General features: G+C 35.6%; 1 protein-coding gene across 1 annotated transcript in view; it reads left to right on the top strand.

The window, feature by feature from the left end:
* Positions 1 to 2,197: 2,197 nt before the first annotated feature.
* The window catches only part of CFAP47 (cilia and flagella associated protein 47), a 285,559-nt gene continuing 262,685 nt past the window's right edge, over positions 2,198 to 25,071 (top strand). Inside the window, exons 1-18 of the mRNA XM_034074649.1 lie at positions 2,198 to 2,359; positions 6,145 to 6,296; positions 7,459 to 7,574; positions 9,531 to 9,669; positions 11,208 to 11,436; positions 12,163 to 12,323; positions 13,119 to 13,252; positions 13,858 to 14,093; positions 14,811 to 15,003; positions 16,141 to 16,354; positions 16,750 to 16,902; positions 18,305 to 18,494; positions 18,599 to 18,695; positions 19,875 to 20,091; positions 20,728 to 20,972; positions 21,941 to 22,071; positions 23,174 to 23,296; positions 24,716 to 24,847. Of these exons, the coding sequence (XP_033930540.1) occupies positions 2,198 to 2,359; positions 6,145 to 6,296; positions 7,459 to 7,574; positions 9,531 to 9,669; positions 11,208 to 11,436; positions 12,163 to 12,323; positions 13,119 to 13,252; positions 13,858 to 14,093; positions 14,811 to 15,003; positions 16,141 to 16,354; positions 16,750 to 16,902; positions 18,305 to 18,494; positions 18,599 to 18,695; positions 19,875 to 20,091; positions 20,728 to 20,972; positions 21,941 to 22,071; positions 23,174 to 23,296; positions 24,716 to 24,847 (3,024 nt within the window). The remainder of the gene's footprint in view (positions 2,360 to 6,144; positions 6,297 to 7,458; positions 7,575 to 9,530; positions 9,670 to 11,207; positions 11,437 to 12,162; positions 12,324 to 13,118; positions 13,253 to 13,857; positions 14,094 to 14,810; positions 15,004 to 16,140; positions 16,355 to 16,749; positions 16,903 to 18,304; positions 18,495 to 18,598; positions 18,696 to 19,874; positions 20,092 to 20,727; positions 20,973 to 21,940; positions 22,072 to 23,173; positions 23,297 to 24,715; positions 24,848 to 25,071) is intronic.

Below are 25,071 nucleotides of genomic sequence, written 5' to 3'. Positions count from 1 at the left end.
TCTGTAAACAAGCTAAATCACAGTTAAAATTTGTTTTTAAAAAATTTAGTTAAACTGACAAAAATTTTGTATGGTCATATCTATATCAAGTCAGGTGAAAATAAGGCACTGTTCTTTGCTGCTAATTCTTTTATGAAAGAATTGATTTTTAAAGATTTCTCTCTCTGCTGCTTGTTCCAGCCTCCATTCCCAAAGTACCACCCTATCAATAGTGCTGCTTCAACTATTCATGAAATAGTGCTCTGAATCCAAGACTTTATCTTGCATAAAGACCACCCTCCTCCAATGACATCAGGATTGTTTTACAGGTCAGGTTTATTATATAGCTCTACATGGATCTCGACAGAATGAAGGCTAGTGACCAGACTGGGAAGCAGATGAGAATGTAGGACACCAGGAGGATCAGATGGAGTAGTGAGGGCAGGGACCTTCTGGGGATCCTTTTCTACTCCAGCAAGGTCTGAACTGAAATGAAAAGCCATAAGCAAGCTTTGTTTCTAAAAATGTTATGTGTTTGTATTAGGTTTGTGTGATCATAAAGACAGAACATTTCCACATTCATGTGAAAACTGAGAAATAACACAATGTAAGATGAATTAATGAGCTTGTGACTTTTCGGCACCATCATGAAGTCTGTATAAAGTCTTTGAAGGCTTCTCTTTCTTTAGATCAGATATTTATTAGGTGTGTTATTGTGTCCCTTGACTTTCCTCAAGATTTCAGCCAAGGATCAGAGAAACTATGTAGGTGTGTTCTCCATTCTCTAAAGTGAAAAAGCAGAGAAGTTCAATTCTTTGATAATTTAATCTTCTTTCATTTTAATATTTTTTCTGTCTGTGTGTGCCAGTTAAGTACAATCATATTGCCATAGAAGAGATTAAAGCAGTCATCCTGAAGAACTCCTTTCAGATGCCTGGATTCTACTTATTCTTAGCAGCTATTACTTGAATTTGTAAGAGGGACAGACTGTTAGTGTCCTTCCACAGTAACAGAAACAAAGGCTCTCCTCTCTCCTTGCTCACTCACTTCAGGTTTCTTCACCCATTAAAATCAGGCTTTTTGCCTTTCATGTACTTTGTAATTTTCCTGATCTGTGCTATCCATGTTTGCACTGCTCATATTTGACTTTTAAAATGTAAAGTTTGAGTCCTTACACACTTTCAAGGGATGAGGTAATGCAAAGCAAAATATTTTGGGCTAATCTAAACTGATGTTTGAAGTTCAGCGTGCATCCTGTTCCCTCTCTTTGTTTCTGCTATTTTGAGGTAAAGCACAACACATCCCATTATCCTCTGCGTCTGCTTAAGTGCTGGATTCTTGTCAACTTCATTTTATCACTTCAATTACTGCATAGGGATACAACACAGGAACACATCTTTCGCCACTCAGTAAATGCATGTAATGAATTATTAGTGTAGTCACTGGCACTGCAGACACTGAGCTAACAAGTGTGTTAGTGCCCTGCTTTGGCTCTGTATAGACCCGTGTCAGTCATTAACATGCATGCCCAGAAGATAAATCAAGGCATTTTTATTTCAGCCTAATCCATCTTTAAGAAAGCCAGGGCAGGAACAATGCCCATGTTTGTATTGCCCTTCACTGTCCTGGGCTGCTGTTGGAGGGGGACTCACAGCAGGAAAACTCCTCAGGTGAAACAGAGGGACCATGCTGGACAAGGAGGAGGAGGCATGGGCTCAGGTATCTCTTTACTAGAGCCATAGAATGATCTGGGTTGGAAAGGACCTTAAGATCATGTAGTTCTAACCCCTTGCCATGGGCAAGGACATCTCCCACTACACCAGGATGCTCAAAACCCCGTCCAAGCTGGCTTTGGCAGTGTTCAAGGCCAGGCTGGACAGGGCTTTGAGCAACCTGGCCTAGTGGGAGGTGTCCTTTACTCAATAAATACAGGCCAATGCTACGAGGCCATTTTGGTGCACCTCCAAAACAGCGGGTCCGGGGTGTTCATTTCCTTCCAGCTCCTGCCCAACCCCACGTCCGAGGTATGACACCCGACACCCCCGGCACCACTGCCCGCCGAGTCCCTAGCCGCGTTCCTGCCACGTTTCTCCTCTTCCGATTGGTGGGTATGGAAGCGCCGCTCTTTTGCTTCCAATCAGCGTCCTGCGTCCGTTGCTAAACGATCGTTTCCAAGCCGCGCAAGCCGCCTGGTGAGCCTGCGGCGGCGGCGGCTGCCATGGCGGGTGGCTGGCGGGTCGTGGCCGGGGTGCGCATCGACCCGGCCGAGCTGTGCTTCAGGGATGCGCTGCCGGGAAACTGCTACCGCGCCGCGCTCAGGGTCCAGAACCAGCGGCTGGAGAGCTGTCGTCTCCAGCTGCTACCGCCGCGCCGGCCCCAGGTGAGGGGTGGCCGCGGGGGAAGAGGAGGGGAGTGTCTGACCCACGGTCCCTGCCCGGGCGGATATAACGTCGCCGAGGTTTGCCAGTCTTTACGAGTCAGTTGTTGGCTCTGTGCTTGGTTGTGCAGTGCCTCGCACCACTCCGGCGTGCACGGGTAACGGCAGTGCCCCATGCAGACACTCCGCCCCGGGTCCCGAGGGTCTCTGTCCCTCCTTCCAGGGCTTGTCCTGGCTGAGGAACTGGTACCCCACTCGCCTTGCACTTAGCAAATAAGTGCCCCCGTTGAAGAGCAGAACATTGTCTGAGGCAAAACAAATCTAAGTGCCCAGCTTTTATTACTGAAGTTTTGCAGAAAAGGCTGCCCACCTTGGTAGGTCCTGAGGCTGAGAAACTCAATAACTATTAACTAAGCATTTGTTTATTCAGCACTAGGCGTGTGGGGGATTGCTCCCGCTAACATGCGCACTCACTGGCCAGCTTACCACAAATTTATGTTAATAGATACACATATTCATAAGATTTCTGAGAAGAGGAGGGGTCCTTACTGGAACTCTGCTGCTCCTCCTTGAGCATGTGCACTGTCCTCTGGTGGTGGTCGACGGTGGTTGTGAGGATGAAGGCTCGAAGTCTTCCCCTAGGTTGAATTTTTCACCTTTTCTCTTGGAGTATGCACAAGTGCTTTCGCAGCAGTTTTCCAAACCACTGAACCAGTCCTAACCAGTGTACATCTTTAGCACACGAGCAGTCCCTATTGGTTTAGGCCTAGACAAGCAGTAGCAAAGTTGCCTAATTAGCTTACTGACCTTACAATTTGATGCTAACTTTTGCTTAAAACTTCTTTGTGTTAGTATATACCTTCTTTGTCTTAGTGAATTTCTATTATCAGTCCTATGTAAGAGGCTGCTTTGGCAGGTGTAAATGCATTCAGAGCTGCAAATGGCAAATGGCTCATGGATGTCTGAGCAGCTTGTGAAACTGACTGAAATTTGCCAGTGAATTGGAGATGAATCTAAAATGGTTGAATAACTGGATAAATAGAATAAAAGGCAATTCTAAGAGTTGTCTGAATTGCTTCTTGTGTGACAGTTTTGAAGGAGGGAGTCAGTCCTGGTTTATAATTTTGTGAGAATGTGTAGGTCTCATTTCTATGATACTTGAAAAATGTTGTTTTACAGAGCTTCAAGTGAGGCTGCTCATTTGAAGCCTGTAAGTCAGAATGAAATGAACTCCAGCCTTCCCAGTGCTGTATTTTCCTGAGGTTGTGAGCGATTTGGAGAGCTCCCATGTTTGTTAAATCCAGAGTTTCAGTAGAAGTACTTGCTTGTGCAAGTTTTACTACATAAAGTCCCTTGTTGGTAGAAAATGCTGCTTAACTTTACTGGCTGACTTGCAGTCTCCAGAAGTTCTATCCCTCAAGAAGCCCATGAGTTCCTTGTTACTTCATGCAGTGTTAGGTAGGAATTGATCAGTTTGCCACACTGAACACCAAATCTGAGAAGTGTTCCAAATCAGCTGAAGGGCCCAGTGTTTGAAATTGGTTTTGGTTGGATTTCCATAGGATGGATAGATAGCACTGTTATCTCATTTTTGTATTATATTCTAAGTTTTTTGAGTGGTGCAGTTCATTTGTTATGCTTGCTTGCAGAGAGATTTCTCAGATAAGAGGGGTTTACTATCTTTTCTCAAGATAGTATGATCACAGTTAATATTATCTAATTAGTTCCAGAAAAATAATTGCATAGACAGACTTTTTAAAGGCAAATGCATCTTTACAGTTCTAACCAGGTTAGGCCTTGACTTGTATACTATGTGGGCCCAGCAAAACCCAGTTGTGGTTAGTAGTTTTACTTTGGTCTTTCATTTAACTAGTTTATTATCTGTTAATTATGTAAAAATTAGGATCAAAGGGTTAAATTCGCATTGGGTATTGAACAGAAGCTGATGTTGCTTTGTGTTCACAGCAGCTTGGACTATGAATATGTATATTCCAGGGTAGTCCTCAAAATGATTGTCAGACTCTTGCAGTAACTTGGATAATTTTGCTGTTTTGAGTAGTCAGCCTTTCTTTTGGAGGCAAGAGTGGCCAAAACTGCATTTTATACCCCCATTAAACTTTGTGTGATATGGAGCTTGATTTTTATTACACTGTAACTGAAGACTGTTGGAATGAGCTGGAAACAGTTGAGTGTGGTTGATTTGGTAGGGCTGTGCTTATTCTGGTTTGCTAGTTTTCATCAGCCTTATCAATTTTTCATGTGCTCCAGAAGTGGAAAGGCAGAGTCAATTTTAGAGAAAAAGTTACTCAATCATAGCTTAATGAGTTTTTACCTCTATAAGTATCTCATGCCTTTGCAGAGTATTTTAACGCTATTGTGAGTGAGACAACTAATCTGACTGTTAAGAGGACAAGGTTCCACTTCACATGCTCAGTTCCAGAAAGGTCTGTTATATTGACCTTTCTCATTCACAGACTTTACGCTGCTATCTGTGATTACATGGCTCTGAAGTGTATGACTCATCTGGAAATTTTCAGAGGTATTACATTCACAGAGTACAAGAACTGAAAAATAACCTTCCTTGAGCTGTCATGGTTCATGACCAAGAAATGCCTTTCAAGACATTTAGCTCGCAAAGCAGTTTTCCGTAGGTTTCATTAAAAGTCCTTAGGACAACATATTAATTTTCCCTTGTGTAAAATGAATATGCGTGGCTGTTTAATTAGCTTTCAAAAATAATTTTACATAGTTCAAAATTAAAGCATGGTTACTCTTTCAAAATCAAGCCCATAATCATGATACACGTTATGTAGCAGATTTCCTCTAGATGACTCTTTATACTGCTAGGAAAATGTTAAAGGAATAGAAGGGGATGCTTGGACAATAAAATCAACAAGTAGCAAATGATATGTTTGCATATGTCAAACATAAATTAGAACAGAAAAATTAAAGAATACTGGGATGACCCTTTTTCAGAAATAACATGAATAAAATTGGACATATAGAGCAGAAGCCTTTTTGTTATAGAGTGATGTGAATTGTAAGGAGACTGAAACAAGCCAGAAGCTATAGATTTTGCTATGAGGCTTTCCTAGGAACATGGGAACTGCTGTATTTCCCATTATGCACTAGTAGATTACTTGTATATTCTGTTCAATGAAAAAATGTGTGGGGGCTGTTGGATATAAGCAGATGGTTACAGGCAACAACAAATTCAAAATTTCTGAGAGGAGGAAAACCTGCTTTCTGACAGCTGCTTCTGTGTTTTGTTTTTTTTTCCTTTCATTTGATCCCCAAAATTGGAGGTGCCATGGGCCCTTCAAGCAGATTTTTCAACAATCTGAGGGGCTTCCTCTTGACATCTGCTGAATGTCAGTCAGACCTAGAGAAACCTCTGATGCAGTCTCCTTTAGTTGCTGGTTTGAACTGAGACTTAATCCTTTTTACTTTCTGAGGTACTGAAAAGATTCACCATTGAGTAATAGCTGACTTACTTCTGTGCTGCTGAAGGTTTATTGCAACAGCAGGAAAAGATAAAGCTCTCTTGGAAAGACTCAAAATTATATTTTTCTATATTAACACTTCAGTGTAATTTGATGGGTCAGTATTTGTTGTGTCTTTCTGTCCTACCGTAAAAAGTCTGAACTTCATTGAATAGGAAAAGAAAGTTTATAAAATCCTAGGTATTTTCCTACATGTTTCAAAGCTGGTTTTGAATTTAAAATCAATGAATCACATATGTATGTTTTTTAAACTAGACATTTTTTCACTTTTTTTTTTAATTGCAGTTTAAATTGATTGTGGAAAATCCGGAAAAACCTGTTGCACCTGGACTTCTAGTTACAGCTTATGTGGAATATTATCCTAAGAGTAAAGAAGATCTTCAAGATAAACTACTTCTTTTAATAGAAGATGAGATAGTTGATATCCCCCTGCTTGGGTATGGTGTTCAGAAGTTCATATGCTGCTGTTATTATTAGCAGTTTAATCTTGTGGAAAGCTTGCTAATACAAGTCACCTATGGCTATGTAATTAATGTGTCAGTTGCACTGAAAACAAATAGTAAGTTTTCTTACAAAAGTAAGATTTTCTTTTTTTTTTTTTTCCCTCAGAGCAGCACAAAGGTAAATAGTTAAGTGGGGTAATGTCTTTTAAGATTCTAGAAAGAGTTTGGATTTTGGTTTTGCTTCATTCTAATTTGATTACGATAATGTTGATAACATTTATACATCTCTCCCTGCTTCCCCACCCCCCTATTTTCCCATGCAACATATTATACAGGCAGGGTCTATCTAGCTTGGCCAAGGAGATGTATCTTCCTTCTCTATTTAGTCTCTAATACTGTATGTAACACAGGTCATGGTATAGTTGTTCCTGCATGTTCCTATTTGTGGTTAAGAGGAGATGAGATAGACTGTTGTGCTGATGTAAAATTCCAATTGATTTCAAACGCAGTTTGAGATCAAAAGTGTGACTGTGTGAGAAACTGGGGCCTTTAAAATACAAGTTTCCTGAAACAAGCATGATCTTTTTGTTACGGCTTGGAAGTACCCAATACAGTTTTGTTGTCACTGGCTAAGGCTCTTAAATCAATAACAGAAATAACTTGTGTCATTATCCACTTCTGTCTGTTGTAATAAGTTTTGTTGAAGCCCCATAAAGCATCTATAAAACAAGATGACTGTAAATTGAAGCTGGCATGCATGTTTTCTCTCTGCTTTTAGTTCAGGCAGCTGGTAATAAAATGCAGTGAATGTAAACTTTGGTCTTCTTTTGTGATGTAACTAACTAGTTTTACTTAAAGTTATTAGTACTAAATTATTTATTAAATAGAAATGTATGCATTCCATTTTGACCAATTATTTAAAGCTATAATGTTTTAAAGCTACAATAGTTAGCCATTAAACACCTTGGTAGACAGCTAGATCTCTTTTACATCTTCCCTGTGTATACCATACTGCTGAAGTGAGTTGCATAAACATTGGTAGGAGAATTAGGAGAAAAGTAGAACTCTTTTCCGCTGGAGGAGTTAGCAAATTTCTTTAAAAATGCAAAGGTATTTTCAAGTTTTGGGAACATATAACCATGGTTTCTCTCTGCAGATTGATTCCGTGCTGTTGCCTGGAAATTGAGTCAGAGATTAATTTTGGTACAGTGATTGCAAACAGTAAAGTAATTAGTAAAGAGATTAGTATTGCTAACCATGGATCATCTTCAGGTAAATATTTAGTATGTCTTACGTTATACAAATATTTTATTTCTTTGGAAAACGTGATTTTATGCAAGTAGACACTTCAATGGCCAAGTGGGTTATGTAGGTTATGAGTGTTGTAGCTAAAGGTGTTAGAAATGGCCCATTGTTTCTATAGGCAGTACAGCTTCTGCTTAGGGAAGAAAAATTAATTTAGAACTTTGCCAAATTTTAGGAATTCTCTATTTTTTGAGTCCTATCTGAAAGATGAAAAAATAAGAGTTTCTGATTGGATTACTATGCACAACATAAATAGTAGCAAATCACATCTGCCCTTGCTTTTTTTTTAATTGTGATTCTATGATCCCAATAGCTGTCTATTAAATAAACAACTACAAGCTCCTTGTACTTTCAGAGCTGAAGTCCTCTAGGATGGGAATTGAGCTGTTTTTATTACCAGAAGATAACAAGAAGTCTTTCTATCTTGCTGACATGGCTTTTGAAGTCATAGAGCTTTCAAAACATGCACATCCTTCAACTTTTGTGAGGGACCTTTCCAAGAAAATAAGAAACACAGAGAATGGTGCATAAGAATGCTTATATGATCCAAGTAACCTATTTGACTGCCTTTTCACTGGACAAAGCTGCAGGCACCTTTCTCCAGAAGCAGGGTGGCAACTGTGCTCTGTTTCAAACAAGAAATTTAAGGCTGTTGATTATTTTTTTTGTTCCTCATGTGTACAGCTGTTTATTAAACAAAAGACATTTTTATTTGCAGTAGGCCAAGGTTGTGTGAGTATTTGCTTCATAGATTTCCACAGAAATATTGTATTAAAAGAAAATACATGATTGTAGAAACACAGAGATGGGTTGCAATATTAAAAAACCCCAAAACAAACCCCCTCCCCCAAAAAACCCACCCCAAACCCCAGATGACTGTATAGTTAGAACAGAATTTGATTTTAAAGATTTAGTATGTAGTTTATATAATCAACTCTTATACATAGTAACTTCTCACTTTGAGAAATCATGATTAAATAAAGAAAATGAGACAACTTACACTGCATATGCATCTATAACTAATATTCATGATGTGAAATTTCTCACGTTGTGTACAAGCTATTTCTAGTTATAAACTCTGCTTTATGATACATGCAGGTTGCGTGATCGAGTTCTGCAGGATTGGGCATGGAAAATTAGAATGAAAGTGGTGGTTAATGAAGAATGTATTGAGGGCAGATAAAGGGAAAGCTGCTGGATAGGTGTTTCTAAGACTTTGTAAATCATGACACAGTGGGTCACACTAACAGGCAGCACATAAACTGCATCAGCAGGAAATGCTGTATGCCAGCCTGTGAGTTAAGCATTGCATTTCACGTCTTATCCCTTGCACAAAATTAGTTGTTTGTTTTTGCTTCTCGTATCAGGGATTGTCTGAGGTCAAACAGTGAATTTTTCCTACAACATTTGAAGCAATTTATTGCTGTCTATGATAGTATATCAGTTAAATAGTGCTGCTGGTTAAATATATTTTTTCACATTAAAAAAAAATTATAACCTAGAAGTATTCACTATTTTCTTTTGTAATAAATTGTGATGTGTACCAAATAATGAATACTATTGTTGACTGCATTATGCATTTAACTTTCTGGCTATAGTAGCTGTTTAGAACTCTGTATAAATGTCTGTAACTTATAAACTGTTACTTACAGCTGCTTTATTATATATCACTTTTGTTTGGAACGTGAGTACCTCTTGTGTTACAACTTGCTAAGTGGCATTGGACACGTGGGTGTAATATTTAAAGAAATGCTGGAAATAATGATCTACTTTGTTGTTAGAAATAATTTTCCTGTTCCACAAGAAAATGTGCTACTTGTGAACATCTGCATTATATATCTTGTAATTCCAGATGTGTAATAGAAGAATATAAATCTACAACTTTGTTGTGTAACACTGTGTTTATTATTCTTTTTCTTTTAGGTACATTTAAAGTATCATATAGTGGGGCTGTCCTGCTTAACATAGAACCTATCAGAGGAGTGGTAGAGCCAAAATCTAGGAAGACAGTTAAAGTGGATATCTGCACAGATGTACCCAGAATCATCAAGGAAGTAATACAGTGAGTGTCTGACTGAGGAAATCCAGCTCTATAAATTACATTATTAATTCTAGTCTTTGTTATGATTATTTATCTAAAAAAGTTGATCTCCTAGGTGCCAGTTGCTGTCTTCCACATTTATTTTTATTAAATTAATTTAATGTTCTGTGGCGATAACATAATCAGTGATGCATAAATTGTGTACCTGGCTGTATTATTAAAGTTCTCTCATAAGTTGTAATGATACAGGTTCTTTGCACATCTCTCATTATACAATTAATCAAGAGCCTTGTTTATCTTTTACCTTTCTACACATTCTGTGTTCCTTATTTTTTTTTCTTAGCTTCTCTAAATTTGCTATTTTTCTATTGGCTTTTTGTCTTTCAGGCATCTAAGAAACATTATGTTGTCCTTTGGTGTATTTTATTTTAAATAGAGAGAATGTATCAGCAACCACTAACTCCTTTAAGAATAGACTATTTTTAAGTGCCTACCTTGTCTCCCTTCAATTGGTGAATATAAACTTTTTAGAAGTGGCAGAATTTGAAAGTAGATTCCCATCTGTAAAGTCCCTTTCAATCCTGTTTTATTATAATAGTGTGGTTGTGGTCAGCTTGTGGTGTGTTTTGGGGTTTTTTTCCTAGTTTTCTTTTAAAATTATTAAGACATATAACTTAATATTATCTCTTTGTATTCTTCATTTGTGTAGCTAGTTGGAAAAGGAAATGAAAGGAAAGGAGACAAATTCTGTTGGAGTGATGGGGAAGAAAATACTTGCATTTTGTACCACAGTTACATCCTTATTCATATGATATTTTCTTTGGTTATTGGGTTTCAATATTTTGGTTGCAAAGCATCATGCTTTCTGCTTTCCCTTTGCTGTCCAGGATTGTGTAGTTCTATGTGAATATTCAACAGAAAGATTTTTATGTCTATTTTTTTTTTTCAGCTCAGAGGCTGAAAGGATAGTTGATTCTATTAGAATAATAGCCATATTAGTAAATTTGATTGTTTTGTGCAACAAGCACAAACATGCTTTGTTCAATTAGAATTCTAATAATAAAGATTTGTACCCTGTATTTATGCTCCTTTGGTGTTTTGTGATATCATCTAGATCTAGCATTCAGGCAGGAAGAGCAGTAGTTCTTTTATGCTTATTAGATGAAATTTACCTCCAGTTGCCTAAAAGAAAATCACTACATATATACCACAATTGGTAGCTAGAAAGAAAGATTCTCAGAAATAACAGCAGTGTATCATCTATGGATATCTCTGTTTCTTTTGAGATATTATTCTTATTGTTTCAAGCATTAAACAAGCAGAAAAGCTTAAAAAGCCCCCCCCAAAACTCCACCATGTAATGTGTGATTCGTACTGAATAGCAATATCTCTTTATCAAGTACAACTTGTCCCCTCCCCCAGGTTAGGTTATTTATGGAAAGGCAGTTATTTGAATGCTCTGCTTAGGTTCAGTTTTGCATAGGTTTTAATTAAACCAAGTGAATTATTTCTAAGATTTTCCTACATTACCTATTGCTGCTTTCTACTCTTACCGACAGAGTGGAGTTGGAAGGTCATGGCTGCACTGAGGTATGGATCAAAGCTGTTGTGGTTAAACAAGTTCTTAAAGTTCTAGGAGTGTCTTGTGGAAATATATTGAAATGCATTAACTTTGGACCAGTTTACTTTGGGTCTTCAAAGACTGAACAAATATCTTTATACAATGAAAGTCCTGAGTGTATGGACTGGGTAGCAGTACTGGAAGACAATGCCATCGGAGGAGAGATGGTAAGAAACTGTTCTGGCTTTTATTTCAGTTGAAAACTTGTCTTCACTTCTGCTTTTGCTGTATTTGTTTCTGAACATTAATCTTCTAGTAGTTTTTACTATGTCATACCATTTCCTGATCCATAGGCTTTCTAAAACTTCTGTCTAATCAACAAATATGTTCCTATAATATAATCTTGGAATTCAGTTTTTCAGATATCTCTTTTCACTTTGTGACATCTTAACCTTAACAGTATTAAGTACAGTCCATGCATCTGTATGGGGTTTGTTTGCTTGTTTTTCAGGTTTTTTTTTGAATGCTTTTGCTTGAAATCCTGCTTTGAAATCAAAACATACTTTGGTATTCTAAGATTCTATGAATCTGGTTTCACTTGTTTTTCTCAGGCAGTGAAATCGTGTGAGTGAGCATCATCTTTAAAAAAGGGAATTCAAAACCTTGTCATGGTATTGATGTTTAACAATTGGTTAATTGGCCATGTGATAGGTAGCTATGTGAGTGCTATTACTTAAGTTATGAATTTCTGTGTGATGATGTGTGAATGATATGAAAATGATGAAAATGTATGTGTAAGGAAAAAGATGCTACTACCCCCCAAAAAACCCCAGACAACCAAACAACCCCAAAAACAAAACCAACAAACAAACCCCCCAAACCCCACCCAAATACCAAATACAAAAGGGGAAGCAAAACAGGCTAAACTATTCTACATAATGATTATATTTTAGGGAACAGATCTTCAGAGGAGTACAGATGCTACTTTACAAGACTTAAGCCTCAAGAATAGAAAAAAAGAAGTAGATGTTTCCACCTTGATCTTGTGCATTCCTAATCAAGGCACCTTGCTACCTTATGGGAAGTCTTTGGTTACATTGTGCTTTACTCCAAAGTGAGTGCATACTCAAAATTAGACACATACATACAAACTGATTTGGCTAAGCTATTTTGTAATGATGTTAAGTTAATGTGTCTGCAATTTTATTAATTAACGATTTCTTATGTTTTATGTGTCTTCAAAGAAACTCTTGGCATAATACTACAAATGAGGAAGCAAAGTCTGAAGGGGTTATCTGGAAGAGGTTTCATAATACATTAAGGGTTTATTTGAACCAAGAATTGGTTAAGCTCTTTTTGCGAGAACAAGAATTTTATTAGATTTTACCAAGGGAACTAATTGCAGCTCTCATTAAGTATGTTAAATCTTTAAACATTGTTGAGAGAATTTTACAGTGTCAGATTAAGCATCTTTTTAATGACTGCAGATTTATTTCATAAAGTTATATGTGCAGAATTTTGAAAGAATATGTATATCATCATCAAGAGACCAAAATATTTTGGACTAATTTTGTTCCATTAAAAAAAATAAAAGGCTTAAAGGAACATTTCTTTTGAGATAAGGAAAATAAAAGGTGGTTATTATGCATGTAGTATTAGTTTAGAAAACTTGTAAACTGGACAGGATGTCAAGTGACTAGTATAATAAGCATACAGGTACTGTTGAGTTTAAATTTATTTCTGTTCTCTTGTCTGAAAGGAAGTATAAAGGCCATTTGTTCAAACTGTATCCAACTGCAACAAAGCCAGACTGGCTGATAAAAAATAAACCTTGATGTTTTTATGGGTTGGAGTTTGGCTCTTTGTTTTTTTTCCCCCATCTTGTAATTAGAGATTGTGGATCTTACAGAAAATTTCAAAGAGAGTTTGGAGTGCTTGACTCATCACCAAAACAAGATTATGTACTGTTTCTGAGATTTGAGGATGTTGGAAATAAAGATGTCTGTGTGCAGGCCCTCAATGATGGTGATACAGCAATCAAAGGTTTGTTATTGGAAATGTATAGTGACTATCAGAAATGTGTATATGGATGATAAAACTGTATGTCTTGATTTGTTTTTTCTTTTAATTTCTTCATCATAGCAGTTTTATAGGAAACCTATGTTTGTGGGTTTTTTTTCTTCTATTTATACAAGTAAATTATTGTAACTTACATCTTTAATGTTTTAGGACCAAACCCTCTTTGAACAGTGAGTAGAAAGGAGGAGGGAACTGTGCCATGAATACACCTGCTGCTAGTGAACACCTAGAACTTAATTATAAATGTAAATATTTGAAGGACATAAAAGAACCCCACAGTCATTTGCAAGTCACCAGCATTTTGCTAATACCAGTTTTGTGCATTTTCAAGTGTATAGTTGATCACCTTCAGCTTCTGTAATGAGGGAATATGTTATCTAACAGCCATTATAAGTAAGCATGTCTGGGCTAAGTTTATAGAAAATTGCATTATGATTACATCATATTATGGTATTATACTGGTTTTGCAACCATAAAACTACAGTATGACTTTTCTATGTGTAAGTGAATAGGTGTGTGAGATTTTTTTTGTTTTTTTTTTTTTTTTTTAATGTGTTTGTCTATTGCAGTGAATCATCCTCATGACATGGACTTAGCTTTGACAGGTTCTGGGCTTCCTGTCATGTTAACTTTTAATCCAGGACCAGTTATTAACTTTTCGGACTGTTTCATGGGTGAACAAACACAAGTTCTGTGCACACTCAAAAATGAGTCTGAGTCCCTTCCAGTAACATTCAGCTTCCGCAAGACTGCTCACTTTAATATTTCTCCTGAAAAAGGAAAAATTGCAAAAAAATCTGCAAAGGTAACTAAGCCTTTCTCTTAAGATTCTGTAGACATGCTGATTACTTTACAGTGCTCAGCAGTGGAACTCCTTGAAAGTAAACCAGAATAATTTCATTTCAGTAGCCATGGCGTTTAATATCATCCAAATGTGGGTTGTTTTTTTTTTTTCTCCTCATGTAGAGTCTTTCCTGTACTCCAGGCAGCAACAAGTATTATGTTAAAATTGAAAAAAAAAAGTAATTGCAGCATGTCGCGGGCTTAAGCCATGACACAGCACTAAAGAGACTTTACTCAGTTTTTTCCTGGCTTTAAATTTTTTATATTTTACTGCCTTGAAAAGACTGATTTATGTTTAAACGTTTCCAGGATCCTTTTGTTTTCTTTTAGTAAGTCACAACTACTTGAGTAAGATAAAAATTCTTTTAATGGAAGAAATTTTGCCAAGTTTATGTCAAATATGGAGTCAGACACAAGTTTACAAACCTGTAATTCAGGACACAAGAGAGAATAATTTGCCTTGGAAATGGGCAACAGCAGCTTTGTGGTGTTCTGATGTGTAGCAGTTTTTTATTTCCTTATATTGTTGATTTATGTGTGGCAATTGGCATATTCTAAAAGGTCAGTTTTGAATGCCTATCTTAGAAGTAAGTGTGGAGAGAAGTGACTCAAACAAAGAATTAAAACTTTTCTCTTTGCTTTTCTCCTCGTATGTCTCATAACAACTTTTATTTTCCAGGATGTGATGTTTTCATTTAATCCACATCAAATAGGAACATTTAAAGTGAAGCAAGTTGTTGATATAATTGGTATGGCCTTCGAGAAGAATAATTTTCAGGTTCTGAAGACAAAATCCTTTCACCAAATATATTTGAGCTTTAATGGTGTGTGCAAATCTAAACGAAAAAACATTCTATTCAAAATTAATCCTGGTAAGATGCTAAAAAGATAAGCGACAAGTGATAAAATGTTTTATAAGTACTTTTTAAAGTGCTTATACACAATTAAAATGTTTCTATGGATCAAGGAGTTAATATAATATTCAGGTTTTGTCAGCTTTCCTAAATGCTCATTTGCCTTTTGTCTTATTAATGTCCTCATTCTGCTCCTATTGCAGGTTTATAAAGAGTTTATGAGTGGTGTCTGTACTCTATAGGCTACTGATATTTATGTTTTGCTTCTAAGCTTCATTGAAAAGTGAAGGGAAAGTTATTTCTTTTTTCAGATCCTTATATAGATGGGTTCTATATCTTCATATTCTCAGTCTCTGAGGACAAGTATGTATACTTGTATCTGTTGGAGGGAGTGATAAGGGAGGAATGAAGTGGAGGGAGGATAAGGCTGGAATGAAGCTTCTTGCAAACTGTGCCTCTGTGGGCAGTGGAATTATAGGAATCATGCTTATAGTTTGGAGTATGGAACATAGCTGTTTGGTTGTTTGGGTTTTTTTTTTTTTTTTGTTTTGTTTTTTTTTCGGATGGGGGAGAAAAGGGCAGTTGAAGACTGGATTTACTAATTTATTTATAGTGCTGTTTTAAACATAGATATTTAAAACATACATATAAACAGGAGAGGTGAGCAAACATAGACTAGTTTCTGTCATAATTTTTCTCTTTAACGTACACATGCTTTTCTGAAACTAAAGTGAAAAAGATCAGAGCTCTTTTTAGTTGTGATAGCTTGGGCGTTCTTTGTCAAAATTCATGCCTGTGTTTGCAGCCCTTAAGGCAAGCTTTAGGAAACTACGGACATTGTTGTCACAGAGGCAGCTCCGAGTGTTTGGTCATGTGCATGCACAAGACAGTGAGTCACAGCTGGACATAGTAGGAGTGGTTTGCATTCAAGTTTTTGTCTGTGATCTAGATCAGGGAAAGTGGTTGGCTTTTAGTATGGTCTGAATGCATTTTTCCCTTGTCTGAGGAAAACAGTGGGATAGGTGACTGATAGTTGCACTGCTGGGTGGACCATTATAAGTTAAGTCTTATTTTTCTAATACTTTTTTTTATGCTGAGTATTGTTTAGTATATATTAGTACAAGTGAATGTAACATGTTTTACTTGAACTTTAAGGTATAACACCAATCATTTCCAATGCAACTGGACAGTTTGTAGCTCATGACACAAGACAGTGCACTGATACAGCAGCTGTGGCAATACTTAAATCAACCCAAACACAAATTCATACTCACCGGATAAACAGGAATTGTAAGGGTGATGCACTTACAGCTTTTCCTAATGATCGGGCAGCCAGCATTAGACCTAGTGAACGGAATAAAAAGTACAGGTAAAAATTATGCAAACGTACAATGTAAATTTGCACATTCTTGTATATAAGAGGTAGAGATTGGTTACTCATATGACAGTTTACTGGGTTTTGTGGCTTTTTTGTTTTTCAGGCCTAAAGTTCCTTAACATTCACTGAGTTTTGCTTAAACTTATGCCTTCTGCACGTAAATTTCATGAGTTGCTTTTCTCATGTGAAACTACAAATGCATCTATTACAGTTTCGGTATTTCATTTTTATGATTGCCCTTATGAGGTTAAATATTAATAATCAGCTATGATAAAAAGAATGTTTGCAATGAAATATATATGTAACAAAATTGATGTTTTCATTCTAACAAGACTGAGAATAATTTTACACACATAGTGAAACTTCAATTCTCTTTAAATATTTAGGACTATTTTCACAAAGACTGAAAGATATAATTATATAGATCCAGAGTTTTCTTATACTGACTATGAACGACTGTTAAAAGAAGCACATAAGGGATACTATGCAGACTTCATTTCTAGTTTAAGACAGTGTCGTTTACTGAAAGATACCACTAGGTAAGACTTTGTTTAAAGGACAAATAAATACTTCAAGCTTATATGAAAAGTGTGTTTATATGTGCAGAGTTAACTTAGTGGCACCAATCATATACCTAAATTTACCCCATGCTGAAATGCTTATGGTCTTGGTGTCTTCATTTAGAATGCCTAAAACAAAAGCCGTTTTGTTCAAATGTTCATTTAGACACTTAGAGATCACTTCCTGGATAAAACGTAGGGATGGAGGCATGAAACGTGAAATTAAAATGACAGGTTTTAAGAAAAGTTGGCTACAGTTAATAGGAAAAATATAACATTGATTATGTTGGATTCTCTTTTATTTTTATATGATAAATAGTGCGTATTTCCAACTTGTATCTGTAGCTGACCCAGAGTGACAGATTCAGTATGTAAATTATGAAATAATTTGTGGAATAAGAAGATAAGATTAAAGGATTGTATTGGTCTTTTAGCTTTATTTTAGATGTATTTTGGAACAAAATAACGGAAAAGAACTTATGCCTCTGCTATTTCTAAAAGTTTTATTAAAAATCAAAAAATCAAGGAAATTCAAAACCAACCTGCAAAACCCGTAAAGAAGATTAGTAATATTTTAAGATTGTTTAGTTTGCAAGAACCATTATTTAAAATAAAATAGTGCCAGTAAATTGTTCTTGTCATCTCAATTTACCTTACTCTGTTTATATACATCATGATTCAGACAAGGCCTGCAGAGCTTGATTTATTTTATTTTTATACATGCACATGGTGTATGGTGTTCTTGAAAGGAACTGGTGTTATGGAATAGTTGAACTGTTTATGTAAGGCATATGTTAATGTTATATTTTATTGCATGAAGAGCAAGATCAGAAGGGAACATTTCACAGTTAAATGAATTTCACTGTTACTATCCAACATAGTATTAATTTTCTGAATACCTGGTAGAAGACATCTGTATAAGATCTCTGGAAGTTTCAAATCCCTTGGTTGCAGGTAACATTGACTGAATTTGAACTTTAAGCAAAAAAGTTAATTGCTCTGAAAATAAGGCTGTAAATGATGCAGTTCAGACATATGCAATTAAAGGATCCTTTGTAATCTTGGTATTTACTAACTTTTAAGTACTTGACTTTACAACTTAATTGTTCTTGAACAAGTATTTTAGACACAATATCATATTTATATTTTGGTAGTTAAGCAATTGCTACAAATGTGCAACAGTTGTTAATTGTTGCCTAAACGATGCAGTAAAGGACTTTTCAATGCATTTTCTGTAACTGATGTATTTTTTTTGTAATGAAATATTCTAAATTAGAGTACAATTTGTTTTGTTTAACCATATTAAATAGTTTAATGTGTGGAATGTGGGATGCTCAAACTTCTGTATTTCCATATTATTTTTTTTTCTCCTCCCCTATAGGCAGTTTTATATTTATAATAATTCTGTAAACATAGGCCTTAAACCAGCTGAAGGGCTTATGTCACCGAAGGTGTCAATCACAGATATTCACAAGGAGAAGACAGAGTTCAAAATGCTTCCTTTAGATGAGAATTGCCTATTAACTAGTCAAAAAACATCACCAACTGGTTTTAAATCTTCAGTCAAAGATGTAAGTTAAATGTGTGAATAGTAATGTAAGCATAATTTGTTTACCATATAAAAAGCATGAGAATTTTAATCCTGCTCTGAGAAGATGCTTTGTGCTTATTACAGACTTGGAGAGGGCTTAATGCTATGCCATCTTCTACCCAAGAAAAGGAAGATTGTAGTCTAACTTTGACATCAAAGCAGCTTCATCAAATACTCATAGGTAAGATTTTTAATTTGGTTACTAAATACAGTACTATAATAATAAATACACCAGTTGTTATAAAAGCTCTTATTTACAGTAATGCACTTTACATTCATAATTTTTCAACTTAAATAGAAAATAGCTTAATTTGGTGGGAGCTTACTATCTACAGTAGTGTTTAACTAAAGCTTTTAACTTCTCAGAAAATAGTGAGGTATGATTAGACACAAAAATGTAAAAAGAGCTCTCTTTAAAGACTGCTCATACTACAGCCTATTATAAAAGCAGCAATGAAACATAGTATGAGAGTTGCTGATACCCCTATGCCTCGTTATTGGGTAGTATCTGGACCAGCATTAATATTGCAAAGATTCATGGGAGTGTCCAGAATTTCTGGGAATTAACAGTGAACTGTGACACCCCAAAAAAGTGAAACTTCTTCAAGATTCTCCTTTAAAACAATTTCAGTAGATTGCTCTGTGATGAGGATTTACACCTGCTAAAGTCTGTGAGGGTCTCATCTATTAACAACACTTGGTATTAAAACTGGCCTATTTTGAGATCATTTTTCTTTGGTAAAATTATTTAGCAGGAAAGTAAAAATATTCAGTATGTTCTGGCCTTCTTTTTTTTTTTAAATTTCAGTGAAGCCAGAATTTGAATAGTGTAGCTGTGCATACTGATACACGTAGGGAAAAGGAGAATAAGATAAACATATTAATTACAAAAAGTACTTAGAGTTTTGTAAAATGTTTGATTAGTGCCATGAGCACTGAAATTTGCAGGCCAGCATAAACATTGGTGATAGCCATAAATAAAGTAGGGAGATAATCCTGTCACTACCAAATTACATGAATTATTAGACCAAATGGTCAAGCATGAGGGAGAAAACCAACAGGTTAAGTATATAAATTCTCAGTGGATTGCTGGTTGTCTAACTATTTAAATATCTGGTCAATAAAAATATTTGTGATTATTAATAATCCCTTTAGTAATTAGCATATTGCTTTTGCTGTTATAGAAATAAATGTTGGTGCTGGCATTTGAATTGTACTACTGAAAGCACACAGAACATGCGTGGTACTTACTTCCAAATTTTAGTGTGAATTTATTCTGCCACAGGATTGTTCTAACTGACTAATTCTGTAATTTGAGGAACTAAAATGTTCTTAATGTTTTAGTACTTATATATTCCAGGTCCTTCTACTATGGATTTTGGTGATGTTTGTGTGCATTCTACAACATTCAGGAAACTGCACATCATCAATAACTTGTTAGTTCATATATGGGTACAAATTGATATTGAAATCGATGAATTACAGAAGTCAAGGCCATTGTCTCAGGTGGTGCCTCCTCTTACAAAGACTCATGTTCCAATTGCATTTGAGACAAAGACTCTTGGAATGTTTAAAAAGTAAGGCTTTTTACAATTGTCTTGATTTGCATATTTTCTTTGCAGTAGTAAAATAAAAAATCCTGTGGCTGGTTTAAGCTCAGTATAATTATGATAATTGTTAATGGTATACACTCAGTTATGGTGATATTGCAATAATTAATACAGTTTTATGTTGCAAAATTTTGCTAGCATAGTAATATTTCTTAAAATTAAAAAAAAAAAACAAGAAACCATCCTGTCAAAAGCCCATTTAGCCACAGGTATATTGAGGAAAAATGTTTGCCATTACAATGTATTTGTTAGGAAAATTTAATAGAAAATGCTGTAGTTTTTCCAGCATAGTGTTGCATTGCTGCATGTATGCTTTTATTGTGGATAAATTTATAGGCACACTGTTTTCTAGCCTTCTGGTATGGAGCTAGGACACTCATTTTCATAATGCTGTTGAAATGACTGTATGCGGTTGATCATCTTTTGGGATGATCTTCACTTTCAACGTGATTTAAGTTGTATGCAAAACAACAGCAAATTGCTTTCTCTTGTCAATCTTAACTGTGTGTTCACGATTGCTTTGTCAAGGATTTTCTTGCTAATGGTTATATTTTGCATAAATTGGATGTAACAAATACATAAAAATGTATATTTTTGTTACAGATCTTTCACTTACACAATAAACAACCAACATCTTGGGCATGTGCTGGTAATTGCAAAAGCAGTGTCTGTTGAACTTGAGCTGTCTGCAAGAGAAGTGATCTTAAATCCTAATCCTGGCTACCTAGCAGAGGCAGAATTTAGAGCAACTGTCAGGGTGTACAATCCCAGAAACCATCCTGCTAAGTTTACTTGGAAACCTGTAATGAAAAATATAAAAACTGCATTTTCTGTACAGCCAGCCAAAGGTATACTATGCAAGTCCAGTGTATGTGCATGTATCTTAAATGTCAACAAAGCTAAATGAAACAAACATTCAGCTGATGCTATAAACTCTATTTTTTAGATTTGGGTCAACATCAGTGTATTCCAAAAGTATTACCAGATCAGAACGTATACCATAACAGCCCTCCCTCTACGAGGCCTTCTCTGACTGCATACTCAGTCCAGTTAATTGTTTCTATGTCAGCAGTGCTTATGTAACTATTTTTCTCAGTACAGATTGGTGATTTCAGAAGTGAGGCAGGTATTTAATGGCAGTTAGCAATATTATACAGGTTATCATGATTCAAATTTTCCAAAAAGCACTGTATGTGAAGCTGCTAAGACAATGTAGAGAGTCTGAGTGATATAAATGGAATTCAATCTGGGATCAGTTTCCACTTACATTATGGATCAGCATTGTTAGAAGTGTTCTGAAACATTAACTTTTACCTTCTTTCATTTGAATTATAGTGTTCTGCAGCAGTATGATGGAGCTCGATTATTAAAGAACTAACTGCTAACTGAATTGGCATTACACAGTTCAAACAAAATTTGTCTGGATCAGCTCTGTTTTCTTAAGAAGATATTTCTGCTGATACAAGTTCAGATTCTATTGAAAGCAAGAAGATGTATATGATCTTTCCCAAATTTGTGATTCTAGTCTATGGTTCTATTTTTTTAAATGGTGACTATTTGAGTAATTCATGGCTGAAAACTGCCTGTGAACTCCTGAGTGGGTTTTACGCCAGGATACTAATAAACAGATTATGCGATTGTCATGAGAATTCAGAAAATAATTCTACTTAATTCGCCACACTGTGCAACACCTTTGAAATGTAGGCTTAGTCTTCAGTAATAGTAATTTCACTTGAATGTGCTTATGTTATTTCTAATAAACAATTTGATAACTGTACATGTATTCTATAACATGTAAATTATGCATATTTACTAGGCTTTGTGGAGGCCTATAGAGATCTGGAGTGTGAAGTTACTTGGCATCCAGGGTACAGCTCTCCAGAAGCAGGAGAATTCAAGTTGTGTGTGCATAAAGGAAACACAATTACATTGAAATGTTTTGCAAAGGTAAGAGTTTGTGTAGGAGGTATAGAGAAGCAAAATGTGTGGTTTTTCTAACCAAGTAATTTCTTAAATATATTTTTATTATGTATTTTAAAATTATTTTAATCTCAAATATCTTCTTTTTGACATGTTTAAAAAAAGAACATTGCTCCAAAGACATGAATGGAGAAGGCAAGACAATTTCCCCTTTTTTTGCCTTCAATGATATACTTTTTTTTGCACCACAGCTTAGTTGTCCTTATATACTAAGTGGCAATTACTATTCTTGGCTTGCTTAGTTTAGCCAAACAAAGGTTGAAAGGTGATAATATTATAGACGCTTATGTGAAGGGATAAAAATCCATCTGCGTGTGGTAAGATACATTTGAGACAATAGACTGTAATGTAATTTTATGTTGGTATTTGTGATAATTTGAAAAGCAGTGCTCTGGATAGTCTTCTAGACAGTGAAAATCAGCTTAGGTTAATCATATCATATCTTACGTTACATGCAAGGGAGTGCAAAGGAGAAAGACTCATTCTTTCTGTCTTTCTTTTTTATTTGTTTTTCTTTTTTTTTTTTCTCAGAGAATTGCCCAGGCTGCATGCACTAGAACTTCTATTTTGCGAGCCAATAAAAACTTTCCCTTCCTTTTTATGTGCTTGCTTTATCTTTTAGGCTTTTTCCCCAGTAACTTTCTCATTTTCTTCCTCTTCTTTTTAAGCCTTGGAAATAGCTATATACATGAACAAGGGTGTGTGTAAGCTAGAATACTAGTATTTCTACTGCTATTAAAAACTCTGAAGTATCTTGTCCTGATCACACATTTAGGGTTAGAAGAAAATCACACAGCTTATGCTGTTAAATTAAATTTAATTAAAATATTTTTGTCTTGAAATTAGTCCAGAAGTATCTCTGGGGTTGTCTGTTCACTTTGAATAGAGATAAGTTCAATATGTTGAGTAAATATTGTCTCACCTTTAAACTGTGTTTGTCTATTTGAATACTTCTAATTTATGCATTTCCACAAGTATATTAATTCATTATATAATGAAAATTAGGCTGATTTATGTATTTGCACTTAGTGATATGTAGTTTGCTTGGTTTTTCTTATTTTTTTAATAGCTTGGTGCTACTAAAGTTCAGCTTGTGGAACAAAGGATACCCTTCAGTCATAGTCCAATGGGCTTATCTACTTGTAAGACAGCTACTCTTCGAAACATAGGATGCAATCATGCGTACTTCCAAGTAAGCTACAATTATTTTTAACATATTTAATTTCTTGGGCTGGGGAGGAAGAAGGGAGTTGATTTTATCAGATCATGTTATAGTTTGTGTTCTCAGTTAGTAGATACATACCTACTTAAATTTTTGTTTGGTTTTCTGAAGAAGCAATATTTATGTGAATAGCAATTCGTCCTTCTGTCAAATTTGGATTGATGGATAGATAGACCAACAGACAAGCGAAGTGGTAATGGTCTAAGAAGTTCTGAAAGTTTCATGAGAACCAGTGATGGGGGTAGAACCTCGTACTGGTGTAGCATATGAAAAAGCAGTTATAGCTTGGATGTTTTTATATTTTGAGAGATGGAGCAAACTGGCTGTCATTCCTACTAGCTGTCCAGGCAGTACATGCATAGACTAGACCAAATGTGATTACTAACATGTGAGAGGAAGATAGGCTGTATTATCAATTGGTTAAGAGATGAGCTGGATGCCAGAGTGTGTGAAGACATAATACGCAAATTAGTAGGAAACCTAACTTCATTTGTTCTCCTGATCACAGAGTAATTTACTCTATTTATTTAGTGAAGCAAAAGAGTTTTTGTTAAAATCCTCAGAACATTTTTCACTATGTTACTATGGTACTAAGAAACCTGATTAATTTATTTTGATTTTTACCTAATTTCTCTGTTTATTAATGGAGCATTGTAATAAGTATTATTACTGCACTCTTGGAGGATAGATCTGAATTAATAAGATCTGTCTAATCAATAAGGCAAACATACCCAGCCTTTTAAGCCTCCATATTTACTTTTAAGCCAAGAGATGGCTGCTTGATCTTGGTCGTTATCACTTCTGTAGCTATACTTTAAAATGTTATCCATTTGCAGCACATTAGAAGAGAACAAATTTTATTTTGTCTCTATTAATTGTGGGTAAACTGGATATTTACTAGTAGTATTATTCATGAACTTTACAGCATTAGGATCCTGTGACCTGTCTTCTTACTGTAAGTATCAAAAAAGAAGTGAAGACTCTGTTACTGAAAATATGCATTGTAAGATATTCTGGAGATTTGCTAGATAGGAAGTTTTAATTTTAATTTGTTCTTGAGAACAACCTGAAAACCAGAATGTGAAGTTTCCAACCAGTGTGCAAACATTATTTTGTAGTAGAAACTGACATCATGTCTAGGAATTTGTTACTTTATTTTGTTTACCTGTATTTTTTTCTCAGGCTTCTAAGTCCAAGTTAGCATTGCATGCTATGAATGTTCTTGTAAGAGTATAAAATCTTCATTATAGATATACTGGTATTAACAAAAAAAACCAAACCAAAACTCCAAAACCCCAACAAAACTACAAACCAAACCTTTCCCCAATTCCCTTCCCCAAACCCACCACCTTTTTCAGAATTATTAATGCTTTGTGTTTGTGTTTGAAGGTTCTTGATTCAAACCCACTGCCTGGAATGACGATTTCCCCTTCTGAAGGGGTGGTACCTGTGGGAGGCTATGCTGATCTCAAAATCTGTTTTAATGCCACTGCAAAAATGAATTTTGATACAAAAGTGGAGGTAATAAGAACTGGAAGAACTTTGTCTTTTGAGTGTTATGTTGTCTGTTTGTATGTTGAGGTGTGTGTGCATTTCAGCATCTTTTGGATTTTATCTCTGGTGTTGTAATACTTGGGGGGGGAGGTGTTAAGAAAAAAAAGTTAAAAAAAGGTTTTCATCAGCAGTTGATGGCTGCTGTAACCTATTCTGAATTTTGTCTCAGTCCTCCTGAGAAGTATCATAGC

Source organism: Melopsittacus undulatus, chromosome 2 (assembly GCF_012275295.1).
Source record: "Melopsittacus undulatus isolate bMelUnd1 chromosome 2, bMelUnd1.mat.Z, whole genome shotgun sequence".
NCBI lineage: Eukaryota > Metazoa > Chordata > Aves > Psittaciformes > Psittaculidae > Melopsittacus > Melopsittacus undulatus.
The sequence above is the reverse complement of the archived record's forward strand: the minus strand, read 5'-3'. Positions and strand labels throughout refer to the sequence as shown.